This window comes from Ambystoma mexicanum, chromosome 13 (assembly GCF_040938575.1).
Source record: "Ambystoma mexicanum isolate Mex_15411 chromosome 13, UKY_AmexF1_1, whole genome shotgun sequence".
Classification (NCBI taxonomy): Eukaryota; Metazoa; Chordata; class Amphibia; order Caudata; family Ambystomatidae; genus Ambystoma; species Ambystoma mexicanum.
In genome coordinates, this window is record NC_090938.1 from 694,610,969 (window position 1) to 694,627,212 (window position 16,244).

At 48.5% G+C, this 16,244-nt stretch overlaps 1 protein-coding gene across 5 annotated transcripts in view; it reads right to left on the reverse strand.

The window, feature by feature from the left end:
* MED24 (mediator complex subunit 24) overlaps positions 1-16,244 on the reverse strand; it is a 598,903-nt gene that overhangs the window by 267,407 nt on the left and 315,252 nt on the right. For all 5 annotated transcript variants that reach the window (XM_069634774.1, XM_069634779.1, XM_069634777.1 and 2 more), the window contains exon 12: positions 13,167-13,249. In XM_069634774.1, coding sequence (XP_069490875.1) covers positions 13,167-13,249 — 83 coding nt within the window. The remainder of the gene's footprint in view (positions 1-13,166; positions 13,250-16,244) is intronic.

Genomic DNA, 16,244 nt, shown 5'->3' on the forward strand with positions numbered 1-16,244 from the left:
TTGCACTCCTGTTGTTCCAGTGTCAGATCAGAAGAGAGATTAACTCCTATCTTCCCATCTAAAGGTTGTCCCCTGAAGAGGTCAGGTAGAGGCTCACTCTCCTTCTCCTCTTCAGCAGAGGCTAGAAGCAACGCTCCCAGTTCTGGTCTAGAGACATAGGCCTTTAGGCGGTTGGTGTGAAAGACCCTGGGGGCCTCCTTAGGATTGCCCAAGTCCACCAAATAATTGACCTCTCCAGGTTTTCCCACAACCTTGAAGGGTCCAATCCATTTGTCCTGCAAGGCCCTCTGCCTTGTAGGCACCATAACTAAGACTAGCTGGTCCTGGGTAAACTCAATCATGTTGGCCTTCTGGTCATGCCAATGCTTCACCAGAGCCTGACCTGCTTTCAAGTTATCTGAAGCTTCCATCATCATGTGTGTCATTCTCCTTTGGAGACCTAACACATAGTCAGTGACTCACTGGCTTGTCAGAAGGAGCACTCGCCAACTCCTCCTTGAACAGGGGCAATGGACCTCTAACCGGATGACCATAGAGAAGCTCAAAGGGACTGAATCCAACCCCTTCCTGAGGGACGTCTCTATAAGCAAAGAGAAGGCATGGCAGTAGAAGGTCCCACTATCTTCTAAGGGATTCTTCATAGTTCTGTTAAACCTCTCCACCACCCATTGGTTGGGGGATGGTAGGCTGTTGAGAACTTGTAGGTCACTCCACAGTTTTTCCACATGGCTTGCATGTAGTGGGACATTAAGTTAGATCCCCTGTCAGAGGTAACCTCCTTAGGAAAACCTACTCTGGTAAAAATGCCAAGTAGGGCCTTCGCTACGGCCTAAGCTGTGACAGTCCTCATAGGTATGGCTTCAGGATACCTGGCAGCATGGTCTACCACAACCAATATACATTGGTTGCCTGAAGATGTTGGAGGGTCTTAGGGACCAACAATGTCAATTCCTACCCTCTTAAAAGGGACTCCCACCACTGGGAGAGGCACCAATGGGCTACATTCATTCCTACAGAATTTATCTACATCAGACCCCATTTTAGGCCAGTAAAAATAAAGAGAAATCCTTTTTTGGTCTTCTTAAAGCTCAAGTGACCAGCTAAAGGAATCTCATGGGCTAACTGAAGAAAATGAGGTCTCACCTCCTGTGCCACTACAAGTCTTCTGTAGTCTCCTGGGGTAGACTCAGTAGGTTCACTGTAGAGGAGGCCATCCTCCTAGTACAACCTGTGCTTTCCTGGCTCTTGCCCTTCCAGCTGGGAAGCTGCCTGTTGGCAAAGTCCTTCAAGAGTAGGACACTCTCTTTGACCTCTGCTGAAGTTTGCCCTCTAGGGGCCACCTTCTGCCAGTAAAGACTGCAGCTCAGGATGGTCTTTAGGATCCAGATCTCCAATAGGGGGAAAGTCTTCTACCAGCTCTGTGTCATCAGTAGCCGACTCAACCTCTTCTGGTTGGACCTCAGACTCAGCCTCAGCTGGTGGAGTTGTCACAGGTGTGAATTTGGACTGTCCTCTCTTGGATGTCCTGGTTTGATGCACAGGAGTGCTATATTTCTTGTTTCCAGAGACCTTGGGTTTCCCCTTGGTCTCTTTCTTCTTTGAAATAGTAGTGGGTTTTTCCTGTGGACTGGGTGTTATAGGTTCTTCTGTAACAACCCACTGAGAGTCATTTAAAATGAGCTCTCTGGCATTCCTAGTCTGCTCCTGCTTCATTTTAATGGGAGGCATCGGGGTGCTTAATACAACTCCAAGAGTTTTTAAGTCATTCCCCAGCAGGACTCTCCCAGGCACCTCACTTTGTACACTGACAGGTATTCTTACAGTCATACTGTTGCACTGGATGAGAGCTGGTAGTATTGGAACCATCTGGATAGGGCCACCAGCAAGCTTAATGGGGCCTTTGGGTGCCTTAGCAACATCCTCAGGTTTGAAAAAGGTTTCATCCACCACTGTGATGCTGGCCCCAATGTCTCTAATGGCCGGGGTCTCCTGACCATTTACAATTACACTGTCCTTGTAGTATTCTTTTGTGTTCCCACAGACCCAGGGACAATAACGAAACACTGGCAGAGACTCCAATGGGGTCTTCAGCTAATAGTTGAAAGTTTCCACTGGCCATATGTACCTCTCCCTCAGGGATGAAGGCAGTGTAGACCCCTGAAGGTTTACCCTTGCATCTGGGATCCCCTTTCACGTGGTCTGTTTATCCACAAGCATAACATTTCCCAAATGTTTTCACAAAGGAGGGCTTCTGCTGACCTCCCTCTGGTTTGGCACCAGAGGTTTCACTAGAATTACCTGGTTTCCCATGTGGTTTACCCTTCTTATGTTTGTGGCCCTCTTTTGGATGGGAGGTTTTAGAATTCTCTTTGTCGTCTTTCTTGTGCTGTTTCCCCTCATCCTTTTTAGGAGTAGCCCCAGAATCCTTGTGAGTAGCCCTGTTGTCAACCCATAAATCAGCAGCTTTTGCTAGCTTCTTGGGATCAATCTCTTTTGGGTCAGCCAAGTGCTGTCTCAGCTCAGGAGAGCACGCATCAAAAATAGATTCCAACAAAAATAGATTTCTCATTCCTTCAAAGGAGTTCACTCTGTAACCCTTAATTCAACCATCTATTTTTTCAAATATTCACACCCCCAGGTAGCCCAAGTGGTACCATCAGTCTTTTTGAGGGTCCTAAACCTCTTAAGGTACTGGGAAGGAGTTTTCCAAAATCTAGTTATCAAAGCTAGCTTCAAATTTTCATGCTCCAATCTTTCAAGTTCCCCCATCTCCATTACAGCATCAGTTGCAACCTGGGGGAGCCTAGACAAAAGCCAAGGAATCAACTGATTCCCTGTGAAACCGTGAATCCCATAGTTCTATTCAAAAGCAGCCAACCAATACAATATATTAAGTTTCACATCATACATACACACTGGACTTCATTACGACCCTGCCGGTCCGTAAAGAACAGTGGTGGTAAAACCGCTGCCACGTTCTTTCCAGACCGAGTCCTGCAGGCGGACATGGAAACACCGGCTCTGTCATAGACGGAACCAGTGTTTCCATTGTCGCCATCCCCATGGAGTCCTATGGGGCTCCATGGGAATGGGGACTAGCACAATTCCGCCTCCGGAATTCCTGGGTCACCGGCGCCGTAATGCCCCGGGAATTCCAGCAATCACGGAGGCGGAATGGTAATACGAGTCTGGCGGTAACCTGCCGGTTTTTCCGGCTCGGTTACCGCCGGACTCGTAATGAGGCCCACTGCTTCTTTAGGCATTCAAGGTCTCTTTGGACTGGAAGACCTAGAAGACTCTGGGATAGAAACATTTTCAAGAGACAATTTCTTCATTTTAAGAGCATGTTGCATTTCTACTTCCCTTCGTTTGATATCCTGATGTTTAGTTTCAGCTTGGATCTGTAATCTTTTGAATTCTAAATCAAGTCTCATTTTCTCAAGAGACAAGCATTCTGGACTCAGTGATGGACCTTATGTGGTCCCTGCGGCTAAAGGTTGGGGAAAAAGGGCCTGTTGAGGTAAAGAGGGGCTCTCTTCCTGAGACTCTTCTGACTCCTCAATAATATTAGAGTTAGACTCTGAATTATCATTTTCTACATTTCCTGGGATAGTAGGTGTGACAGGCCTACTACCCAGACTTTGATTATTCAACAATCTTGCAATCAGTTCATTTTTCTTTCCTTTAACAGGGAGATTCTTTACACATTTCTTTCAGTTGATCCACTGTCAAAATGATCAGGGCTTCCTGCCTGAAGTTATCCATATCTGGCATGTTACAATTGCTTTTCTAGTGGAGCTTAGCCTTGTGAAGGTTTTTAGTTGAACAAAAGTAAAGCAAATTCCTAGTCTAACAACTCTACCTATCCTCACCGCCTGCCACCAGTATTAGGCAAAATTCGAATGCAGTACCCTCTGGGAACACTACAAACAACTCTGACTACAGGTATAGGAAACCCAACCTTTGGTATAAGCTTGTACTACACAGTTTTGGTAGCGTGTTGCGCAGCCAGGCTCATCTCAAGAGGGGTCAATGTGAGCTGTAGTGGAGTTACAGAGATTTACAGTTACAAGTATTCAAATAAGCTTACACTTAAGGTTTCTTGAATACACAATTTTTAATTTATTTATCAGTCAGTTAGACTAAGCCTTCTCCAGAAGGGAGCAATATAACAGTAACATTCAAATACACTTCATGAAATACACACTCTTACGATCTCTAAATCAGTAGATACCCTTTTGGGATGGCCCACAGACACTACCTACACCCTGAGGTGACTTCAATTGCTAGGGTGCTGGCGACATTAATATATCACCGTTCCATTTAGAATCATGGAGTAAGATGTCAAAGGAAAAGATTATTTAGAACATACAAGAGACCACAAATATTCTCAAGCAGGTAAATACTTTTGGATCCCCCACAGAAAGAGTCATTCAATACAATAGTCTAAGCCAAAGTCAATGGGCCACAGTTTTATATGGGATGAAGCACCTCTAGTAGGTAAATGGAAATGTCTTTGCACACTGTTTTAGAAGTCTTTGAAGAAAAGAAGAATCAAATGTTGGGCCACAAGCTGGTTAGACTTGTGAGTAGTAGAAGATGCAAGCAACTCTACAGCAAGATGCAAGTTCTCTAAGACTTTCTACAGTAACTTTAAAGATGAAGAAAAGATGCAGCAGAGGACTCCTGTTCCTGTGCAGCTCTGCAGGTCTCACTGTTCCTGGGCCTCAGTCGTGGGGACAAGAGGGAGGATGTCAGGGGGCTCCTGCAATGCACTCGGACAGTCAAAACTAGCAACCGGCAAACTTCACTTTCAGTGGCTGTTCAGTGTTTCTACTCCTCGCGTCTACCGCAAATAATAACACTGTGGTTCCTGGCTGGCGAGATGGACTTTCCTTGATTCTGGGGTCCAGCACTCTGTTGAGGGGGCTCAGGCTCGGTCAGTCCTGATTCCTGGGAGTCCAGAGCATATTCCTGGACCTCTTGGCGAGCTTACGCACACAATCTGGTGTTCCTCTCCCTGGCTATACGGTTTCCAGAAGCAACTCTGTGGAAATTCAACCAGCTCCGAGATGAATGTCCAGGTGGCTTACTTTGGAGTTGATTGGTCCCACCAACTCAAGGGGAGAAGTTGTCCTTGCAGGGGCTTCTCTGTTGATGCAAACTTGGCATTTCAGCACAGCAGCGGGGCTTCACCGGGCAAACCAATGGTCCAGGAGTTGCAGCAGGCGTCCTCTTCAAGTTCTTCTTCGGTTCCTTCGTCCAGTGGTCGACACTGCCTTCCAAGCCAAAAGACTCACCTTTTATTCAGTTCTCTCCCATTCATTCCAGCCTAGCTGTCAGTCACCCAGCAGGGTGGCTGTCCTTGCCAGACAGTCAGCCGGGCAATCATCACAGAGTGCATTTGGGTCTCCTAGGAGACTAAACACAGGGTGTTTGGGGCACCTCCCTCACTTTCTGCCTACCCCAGACACCCTGGAGCCAGAGGGGGGTGTCACCCGTGAATCCAGACAAAGGCATATCGAACAATGGGACCAAACCAGGTTTGGCGCGCTTAGTAAATCTTAAGAAGGACCTTTCCACAAAGAAATGGTGAAAAAAGAAGACCGGGGCCATTTTGACAAAAATGGCACCCTTGGGTGCTTTACTGCAGTTGCTAACCACTGCCACCAGCCATTCAGTGAGAAAAGGGTAACATTAAAATGTTACATGAGAAGCTAGACAAAGGGGATACTAGGTAACCCCTCCAGCACACTATTGTAAAATAGTGTGTGTTGGGTCTAGAAAGTTACAATGGTAAATAAAGGCAGTTTCACTTTACTGCTCTGGGAAACAGCAGTTTATCCCAGAGAAGGTATTTAAACCTTTGGGAAATCTGGGAAAGACTTCCCTGTGCCACCGCACTGAAGGTGCTGTGTGACAATGTAAAAGATGACGCCTATGGAGTTTGTCAGACTCCATAACCAAAAGAAACAAAGTGTACAAAATCACATTAAAATACATGAGAGAGTGGGAAAAAGGGTCACACTCTCTCCAGGTTAAAACAAATCAAGTCCTCAAAATCCAGCAAAGTTGCTGGGGGTCTCTTAGGGGGAGGGAATTAGCACATTTCTAAGAATTCTGCCTAACATTAAGCAAACAGGTTGTGCAGCACTGCTTGGCGGCCTCTGGACTCTTCCCTGGAATCCCTGTCGACAGAGTAGAATGTGTCGATATCCACGTAGCAGCCCTGCAAATGTCCAGCAGGGTAACCCCAGAGAGAAACGCTGTTGTAGCATCAATAGCTCTGATGGAGTGGGCTCTTGGCCGGCCTGAAGGGGTCTGTCGGCCAGACGATGACAGTGCATGATGCAGACGCAGGGACACCTGGATAAGGAAGCCTTGGATAGGGCCTTCCCCTGATTCACAGGACCAAAGTTCACAAAGAGCTGAGAAGACTTCCGGAAATCTTTCGAACGGGCCACATAGAACTTTAAAAGGCACAAGCAATGTCCAGCATATGCAGTGACTGTTCAGCAGCCGAAACCAGATTCGGGAAGAAAACTGGGAGCACCAAAAGTTTGTTGAGGTACAACTCAGACTGGACTTTCGGCATACCTTCAGTTATCCCTTTGCAAATACCTCCCCTCTCGAGCTCTTCGCTCCTCTACCTCCAACTCCCTCAGGGTCAGTCGTTTTTCAAAGAAACGAGCTGGGGGTAGATCTCCGTCTTCGGCTGGGTCCTCCCTCTGGAACAGCCTCCCTGCCACTAAAACTTGAGGAGAACCATCTCCGGTTCCGGAAGCACCTCAAGACCTTACTCTTTTCTTCTGCCTTCGCTCCCACTCTCCCCTGCTGATCTGTTCTCTCTTGGCACCGTGCACCTGGCCACCCTCTGTCGTTCGGGCCCAGGTACCTGCTCACCCTCCCCCACTGCCTCTGGGCCACCCCTTGCACTGGGGTCTGTATCTGTACCCATACAGCCCCCCTTTTTCTTCCTGCACTTATCAGACCTACCCTGTCTGCTGCCTTAAGCGTTGCACTTGCAAATTGCTGGCTGCATTACCACTGTTTGTTGCCTTAATTATTTATTTATTGTTATTTATCTGTTTCTCCTTTGCTTCGCACTTTCCACTTCTCCCCCCTTCCATGCACTTTTCCCCTCCCCCCTCTCCCATGCACTTGAGCGTTCTCAATGTCACTGGGCCTAGTAAGATCGCTGTTTTGTTCTCCCCTGTTCCCCTCCCTTGCCTTGTCGCGCTCTGAAACACTTGTGTATGAGCGCAATAGAAATAAAATATCTATCAATCAATCAATCAATGAAGGAGGGGTGACTGTGGAGCACCACCCTAGTACGCTGTAACTAGAAGTAGGGGGCTTTGCAGTAAAGAGCCTGGATCTCCCCTATTCGCCTGGCCGAAGTGATCGCCACCAGGAACGCAGTCTTCCATAAAAGACATTTCAGAGGAGCACGATGGAGGTTCCCATGAGCTTTGTGAGGACAACACTGAGCTCCCATACTGGGGCCAGAGTTTTCACTGTGGGGAAAGACATAAAGAGACCCTTCATGAATTCTTTGACCAGCCTGTGTGACCATGACAATGGCTTTGCAGGTGAACAGGCGTATCGTGAAATTGCGCCCAGGTGCACCTTGGAGGCGTGGGCCAACCCAGACTTGGCCAACGAGAGCAGGTAAGATAGGAGTTGAGGATCCGAGACACACAGCGGCACAATGTCTTGAGCCCCGCGCCACACTGTGAAGCGCTTCCATTTGTGACCGTAGCACGATAAAGTAGAGGGTGCTCTGGCCTTGGCCCTAACGGCTCTACACTCCCCCGGAAAGTCGTAGTGGCTGAACTCGAAGGCTGCAGGAATCAGGTTGTGAGGCTTAATGACGCTGGATCGTGATGTAGGATTGTTCTGTTTTCTCTGGACAGTAGGCCTCGAAGAGGCAGTAGCCTGATGTCCGGTGCCACCGATAGGCGGAGCAGGTCTGGTTACCATATCTGGCATGGCCACGCTGGGGCGAGGAGTCTAATTTTGTAGCAGTATCTCTTCAGAGTGTTGATGACTCACAGCAGGAGGGGAATTGGAGGAAAAGCGTACAGGAATAGACCCTCCCATCTGAGCGAGAAGGCATCCCCCCAAGGTCCCCGGTTGAGGGAACCTGCAAACGCACTGCTTGCATTTGGAGTTCGCTGCCGTGGCAAATAGATCGATCTCGGGGCAACCCCATAACCGGAACAGACGGGATACTTGGCCCTGCTGCAACTTCCATTCGTGATCGGACCAAAACTCCTTACTGAGGGCATCCGCTATGGTGTTCTTTATACCTGCCAGGTGAAAGGGTACAAGGAACATGTTCTGAAGGATCGCCCAATGCATAGGGTTTGTGCCTCCAATGACAGAGGAGAGGATTGCGTTCCCCTTGGTTCCGGATGTAGAAGATCGTGGTGGTGGTGTCCTTGAAGATCGATATCACTTTACTTTGCAGCAGTGGCAAGAATGATTTGAGGACCCCAAAAACAGCCCAAAACTCCAGCACATTGATGTGTAGATCCTTCTCCTCTGGCAGCCAGAGGCCTCTGGCGTGGGACTGCCCAGTGTGTGCACCTCATCCGTTCAGCAAGGCATCCATGGTGACTGTTGCCTGAAATGGAGGGGTCTGGAATGGGGAACCCTGCGTAAGGTGAGAGCGCATGCCCCACCATTGGATGGCTTGCCTGAACTCCAGGCTGAGTTTCAACTTGTCTGCCCAATCGCCCGTGGCCTGGTGCCACCTGCAGTCCAGAAACTCTGGAGTGGCCTCATCTGCAGCCTGCAGAACGGAATCAGAAGTATGCAGGAGGACATCATGCCCAGCAGTGACTTGATGACTGCCGACTTCATGGAGGACAGACGATGCACCTTACCCAGGATGGCCAGCACCCATTCTTCTAGGGGGGAACGCTAGGGACACCACTGTGTTGCGGCGCACCCCCAGAAACAGAATGTCCTCCGACGGCGTTATGTAGGATTTCTGTTAATTTATAGAGAATCTGAGCCTTGTTAGTAGCCGTATGGTTTCCTGTGTGTGTTGCACGGCCGGGCCTTAGGACGTGACCGGATGAGCCAGTTGACCAGATAAGGGTAGACGTGTATGCCCTTTAGATGCAAATGTGCTGCTACTGGGGCCAAACACTTTGTGAACACCATTGGTGCCGACTTCAGGCCGAAGGGTAACGTCTTGAACTGGTAGCGATTCCCCAGAACCATGAAGCAAAGGAACTTTTGATGTTTTGGATGAATGGGGATGTGGAAGTATGCATCCTCCAAATCGAGGGTGGTCATGTAGTCCCCTTCCTCCAGTTGGCCGTGCAATGGATGCAACATGACCATCCTGAACTTTTGGGAACTTAGGTATTTGAGGTGCCGCAAGTCAAAAATTGGGCACCACATCCCTCCCTCCTGGACCCCCCACCCCCACTTCTTTCGGACTAGAAATTATCTGGAGTAGGTTCCAGTTCCCCAGAGGGACGTGTTCTATTTCACCCTTTGTCAGAATGGCTCGTACTTCCCGCAGCAGCTGGGTAGTGTTTTGTCTTGTTACCAGTGGAATACGAGGACACTTGCATTTGAATTCCAGCATGTGGCCATTTTGCAGAATGTACAGCACCCGTTAGTCTGTGGTGATCTCCCTCCAGCCAACAATGAAATATGACAGATGCCTCCCACTGGGGTGCGGAAGTGAGGGGCCGGGCGCTGAGCCAATTCATGCCTGTTTGATTGTGGACGCCGACGGCACGGTGAGCCTCCCCCGAAAGCCTGGGACCTGCCCCTGTACGATTCCTGCGCTGTGGAGCGGGATGGCTGACAGTAAGAAGAAGAGGCATAACCCTATAAGGCTCTTCCAAAAACGTACTCCTGGAGGACCGAAAGGAAAAAGAGCGGCACTGTTGCAGGGTTCCCAGCGACCTAAGTGTTTGTGTCGGTCTTGATGGCCTGCCGTGTTTCATCCACTGCCTTTCTGAAGAGACGATTGCTGTCGAAAGGCATATCTACCACCATGGCCTGAACCTCCGGCCTAAAATTGACAGCCTTCAGCCAACCTTGACGTCGGAGCGCCACGCCATTACCTATTTGGCGCAAGTCAGAATCTGCAACATCCATATCCACAGTGATGGCATGATCGGAAGCCACCTCTCCCCTTCTTGAAACAGTGCCAACGCCTCCGTCCTCTTGTCATTCGGCAAGAATTCTAGGAGTGGGCCTAGTTTAAACCACAGCTCCCTTTCATACCAGGCCAGAATGGCCAGCACTTTGGCAGCCTTGATGGTCGATGCTGTAGTATATATGATGCACTTCCCTGACACATCCAGCTTTTTCCCCTCCTGGTCTGGGAGGACCATAGACTTTGAGGATGGGTTACCTGACCGTTTGCTCGCTGCAGCCAAAACCACTGAATTCGGGGATGGCTGCCGGTGCGGAGCTCGGGGACTACATTAGGGCCAGGCCCTCTTCCCACACTTAGTCCAGCAGCGTGACAGACAACATTATCTTCCTGGCTAAGGTACGTCTCTGGTAGAGGAAACCTTCCTTCCTTCCTTTTCTCCTCTGGTACCAGATTAAATAGGGCAGAAGTCCAAGCGATCATGGAGTGGAATGGCCGACTTCATGCCCTGGGGTATCATACACACCTGCTGCCACTCATCCGCCGCGATAAATTCATCAAATTCATCTGTGTCTGTTGTAACAGCGTCTGCGTTTGTTGTTGTATCCGTGTCTGGTGCCTCGCCTGGTGGCGTTGGAACAAGCAGTGGGGACGGTGGCCGCCTCACAGTAGCCGAGTGATGCCTGTGGGGAGGCCTTGGAGGGTTGTACCTAGGGTCGCTCCCTGAAGGGCCTGCTATGGGTGGTAGCCGCTGCTGTATCTCAGAGACCAGAGAACTGAGTACTGTTAGGATGTCTCTGGATACATCTCTTGGAGCTTGTGGAGGGGTCCTCAGTGGAACATTGGTGTGTCTCAATGGGCATGTATGCCTTTGCGAATCTACGCCTACAGGGCTGTAGCCCCCTGCCTCCAAGCACTCATGCCGTGCCCAGTCGTTGGAGCTGGTGTAAATGGCCAAAGGCCAACTGCAGCCTCTGCATACTGTTCTACTTGTCTAGCCACTTCCCTCAGGGCTATTGACATGACCAGCGCCTTTGACTGTGTAGCGACGGTCATCGAAGCAGTAGTCGGGGGTCTTGGTGGCAGTGAAATCCTCGCCGCAGGTTTTGCCATAGGCTTCTCCTTACTAGTCGACGAAGCAGCCGTCAATGGAACAGCCATCGACGAAGTAGCCACCGAGGAGGCAGCCGTCAACAAAGCAGCCGGCGCCGACAAGGTGGCTGTCGCTGAAGTGGCTGTCAATGAAGCAGCTGCCGATGAGGTGGCCAATGACGTCCTCTACGCCTTATGAGCACCCTGCTGCTGATGATGAAGCAACCGCCGATGAAGGTCTGGTCAACGTAGTCATGGTTTTAGACTGTTTTGTAGTCGCTGATGACGCCGTAGAAGCAGCCGTCGCCGAGGCCTTTGAGGGTCCCTTTGAATAGGGGGCTTTTCGGGAGTGCTTCTTCTCCCATCGAACGGATGTGCCGGCCACCGGCAAGCTTACCGTAGACGGCCAAGGTGACAGAGTGCTTGTGCCCTGAACTAGGACCTGCATCAGCGGCGTCTCTAGCCAGACCAACAGCTTGACGCTTGGATTTACTAGAGCCCTCCAGAGGCTACCTCCTTAGCCGATCTGGATCTCTTACCAGGTGTAGAGCACTCTGGAGAGCAGCCCAATCTGGGCTTTACCTGAGCATGCCTGGAAGACACGCCGGGGCCATCGTACTCTCAACCATGCCACTGAGCAGAGCCTGAACAGTTCTCCTTCCTTCCTCCGACATGGTGCGTGCGAAGTAGGCCTCGGTAGGCCTTTCCACTTGAAGACGTTGTGTAGATCTTTGAAAGTTAACAGTCAATGGAGCCCCATTGCCGGAGCGTACTAGTGTTCAGTAGTCGTTGAAATTTGGCAAAAAATAATGGAATTTGTCAAAAGAAATGACTTATGAAAAAATGCTCTGAGAGCAAAACTCGAGGACTACATACACCGAACGTGCAGTAAAAAGCAGATGGCCGCCAGAGGTGGGACTCAGGGAGACGACCGTCATTGGATGGGTGCCGTATGACCCGGGCTTCAGTGATTGGATAATGGGTGAAGGGCAGTATTCAAGCTTTTAAAGCAATACTGCTTTCTTTTTTCTTACCGAGGATTCCTGGCCGGATGACGGGAATATTCATGAATATTCATGAGCAGATCCCATGCTGGAGAAATAAAGAGAAATCGTGCAATCTGTATGCAAACCAATTCCCAAAAGTGAATATGTGGCCGCACACTGCTACATGCACACAGATTCACTGCGGGTAAGCGGTACGTGTGTCGGGGAAGGGCCTGTTGCAAGCTCATCCATGACTAATGCAAGGATGTGCTTGCAACTGAGGCCACCCCACTGGACATTGCCCAGCACCTGGTCTCCATCACAGACAGATTGTACGGGAATGCCTAATGCGGCAATAGTCTTTTCAGGCTTCTTGCAGCACTAGACGCCCTAAAATAGAAATGCTCATGCTTCATTCGAGTGTTTATATTTTCCTTTTTACATATCACCATCACTTGACAGAAGAAGAAATGCAAAAACTGCATTTACAGTGATAACCCTTTAAAGGAATAATGCTGAAAATGTGTTCACAGGCCCTGCGGGTTCAGTGATCACATGTATGTACATGTGTCCGTAGCGCACACACAACAGTTGAATATGAGCACATAGTGTGGCTGCATCGAGCTCGCAGGCAGCTCTCCGCACACTTGTCAATTCATCTTTGTGAATCAGGGACTTACAAGATGCCACATATAGGCACAGAGATGGGAGGGCAGAGGTTAGTGAATTCCCTCCAATGTGGCTGGGCGACTGACTACTGCTCTGGCACTTGAAACAGTTTGCCTGGCGAGCTAGTCTACAAAGACATGACAAAGTTATGAACTGCATAGAGGAGCAGACCCCAAAGAACTGGGTGATGGAGGGGAATAGAGCCAGAGAGAAAGAAAAAGGAAAAGAGGGCACTAAAGGAGAGGGAAAGAGGTAAAAGAGGGATGGAAAGAATACTCAGTGATACTTACTTGCACCTCTGATCCGCCTTGTCCAGTAGAGGGGTGAGTTTTAACAGAAACTCAAAGGCACAGTTCATATCTTCGGTAAAGTCCTGCAAATGTACAACAGGCACAACAAACCATCAGAACCACTATAAGCACATGCAAGTTTACAAGAATAGAGAGATCAAGTGTGTGGCAGAACTGACAAGCTTGCAAATTATTATGAATTTAACAAGATCACGTGGGGGGCAGTGTGGACAGAGCAGGTGATGGACTAAGTGTCTGGGCACTGTGAGAGCCCTTGGGAAGAGAAAGCAGCATGAATGTGATGGTAGAAATATTCATGGTCCTGAAGAAGGCTTACAGATGAATTGAAGGGGCACCCTTTGTTTGGAGCAGACCCCTAAAAGAAGGCCGAAACACATGTGTCGACATGTTTGAATGGAATACAATGTACATGAAATTATTTTAGGTCTAAGACGAGGCCTCTCAGCCTGAGATAGGTGTTGCTGTGTGTATCCATTGTACTACCAAATGACTACATTGCCGAGAAGAGGATCATATGGTGGGGTGTCCGGTCAATTGGTCGACAACAAACTGGTCGACTGCAATTTGGTCGACACCATTTGGTCGATTTTTTTTTTTTTAATTTATATATGTGTTTTGTGGGTTTTCGTGTGGGGGAAAAAAGAAAGGGGATTGGGGGGGGACCCCCCCAATAAAACCAAAAAAGGGGTAAAAAAAAGTAAAAATAAAAATTCGACCATTTGGCATTCGACCAAATGGTGTCGACCAGTTGTCCCGTCGACCAAATGTTTTCGACCAATTGACCTACAACCGTATGGTGGTAGTCTCTGGTATAATTCACACGTAGAGTACGTCTAATCCTGTACAATAACAAAGGTGAAAAGCTCTAAACGTTGTTTTGCATTGAGCACAAGTACTGAATTGACTCACTAACCCCAGCACTTTCACTAAATGTAGTGTTTTTAAGTTTGATTTATGTGAATGATGAATTACTAGAAATATTTTATGGGGAGATATTTGTATTTTTGTATAATATTTTCTGAATGTGTTTGACAAATAAAATATATGATATATTCTTAAGAAAAAAGGCTTGAACATACAACAATGAAATATGCGTGAGGAAATTGGGATGAATGATGAAAGAGGAACAGGTGAGAACACAAATTAGTACATTCCACTAGGTGCTCTGTTTTTGATGATTGTAATCCCGTTGTAGGGAGATACTGGCCCGGGTCCCCGTCAATTGAGCGTGTGGACAGAAGAAAAGCCCAGTGGAGACTGTGGTCAGAGCTCTGCAGAAGACAAACGTCTTTTCCTTTGCTGCCAAAGAGAAAGGTACAGTCTTGGAGCAGAGTTCAATTTTTGAAATTCTCTGGACCCACTTTGTCCGTCCACTAAACCTTGTGCTTTCTGTTTGCCCACTTCCCTGTTTTTTATTTGGCCAGAGGGATTTCCCCTGCCACTGCACTCTGATGTACTGCCCTAGTAGCCCATCTAGTAACCAGGGCAATGGAGCTTTTTAAGCAATCCATTTTGGTCCAAAGAGAGCAATGAAAATGGGTTGCTGTTGCCACGGGCCTGGTGTGGCCATGCTTGTTGGACCCAGCTCCTTTCTCCTTGTTTCCAGTTTCTTCCAAGGTTCCTGGAACACCATCCTGGGCTCTTTTTCAGACCTCCCTCCTGGCTGGAACGGCTGTTGCATCTTGGGGCCATTTCCTAGCTGCTGTAGTGTTGTCACCCTGCACAATCCTCTTGGGGTGGGGGCTCAGCGAGGCGGGAACTGTCTATGGCCTGGATGAGTGGTTGGCTACTCTGCTTCAATTCAGCTCTGTCTTGGGCCTCCTATAATCATTGCACCTACTGTGGCACTGTTCTTTGCTGGCTACTCCCCTTGTGCCCTTGAACCGACCCGAACCCTTGGTCATGTTCCTTAGTTCTCCTGCAGTCTACTCCATCATTGCTGCTGCTTCTAAATGGTGGGTCATCACCTTGGCAGCATGGGTTAGTGTTCCTTCCTGTCACCTGGGTCATCACTGATTGAGGGTTACTGTCCCTTTGAACTGGAACACTTCTTCAAACCTGTAAGAACCCCCTGTACTCCTGCCATTCCGGATAGGAATTTGCAGTGACTGGTGCTGTGAGCACTTGTCTCTGGGTCGCAATAAATTCCTTGGCATCAACATCATCAAGGGTCCCCTGAATCAGAGTCACAGGCCACCCCCACTGCTGATTATCATTGACTTGTATTAGGGTCCATCATGCCCAGATTCCATTAATCTCTAAGGGCTGGGGCAGTGAACCTACAGCTGGAGTGCTCCTTGTGGGGTTCCCTTTGTTGTTTCCTGGGGGTCTGTTGGTTTTTTTGCCCACACCTGTGGGGTAGATCCCGACTTACTGTAGCTGTGGCTTTCCTATGGATTTTGAACCATTGTTTCCTATGAGGAAAAACTGCTGCAAACTTTGGAACTCCTGCAAACAAATCCCAAACTGGGATGTTTCTGGCCTTGGGAAATTTTTCGCAGACCCCCCCACGTCCGCCCCTTGACTCCCCAGAGTTCTCTACCAAAGACAAGACTTTTAAAAAGTCTCCAGTGATTTATTAGGGACTTGAATGCAATAAATCATGGTAATTCACTCCTTCCCATAGGACATACTGGTGCTACAGTAAGTGAATGTGATTACTTTGCTTATACCAGTTATCTAGGAGTGACTGTGAGGTCCAGTTTGTTGTAGCTTTTGGTGGCCTTATGGGCCTGATTTCCAATTGTTCTAACTCTTTCCCTCCCTCAATATCGCAACATTTAGAGTTTTGATATGTTTTATTGGACTGAGAGCATTAAACTGTGATGTGCAATGCAAGTGTGGGGAGAGGCACATTCTCAGAGTTTTACAGAGGCTGGGCACCCAGGAAATGCAGTGCTGTGAGCATCTTATCCAAGAGTTATAAATGACCACAAAACCGTTAGCTTGCAGATATAGCAGTTAGAAGGAGTACACATTTCAAAGAGATGTTTGCGTTTGCATAATTAAAGCAGTTCAAACGTTTAAGCATTCCAACATACGTCCCTTCTGAAATAG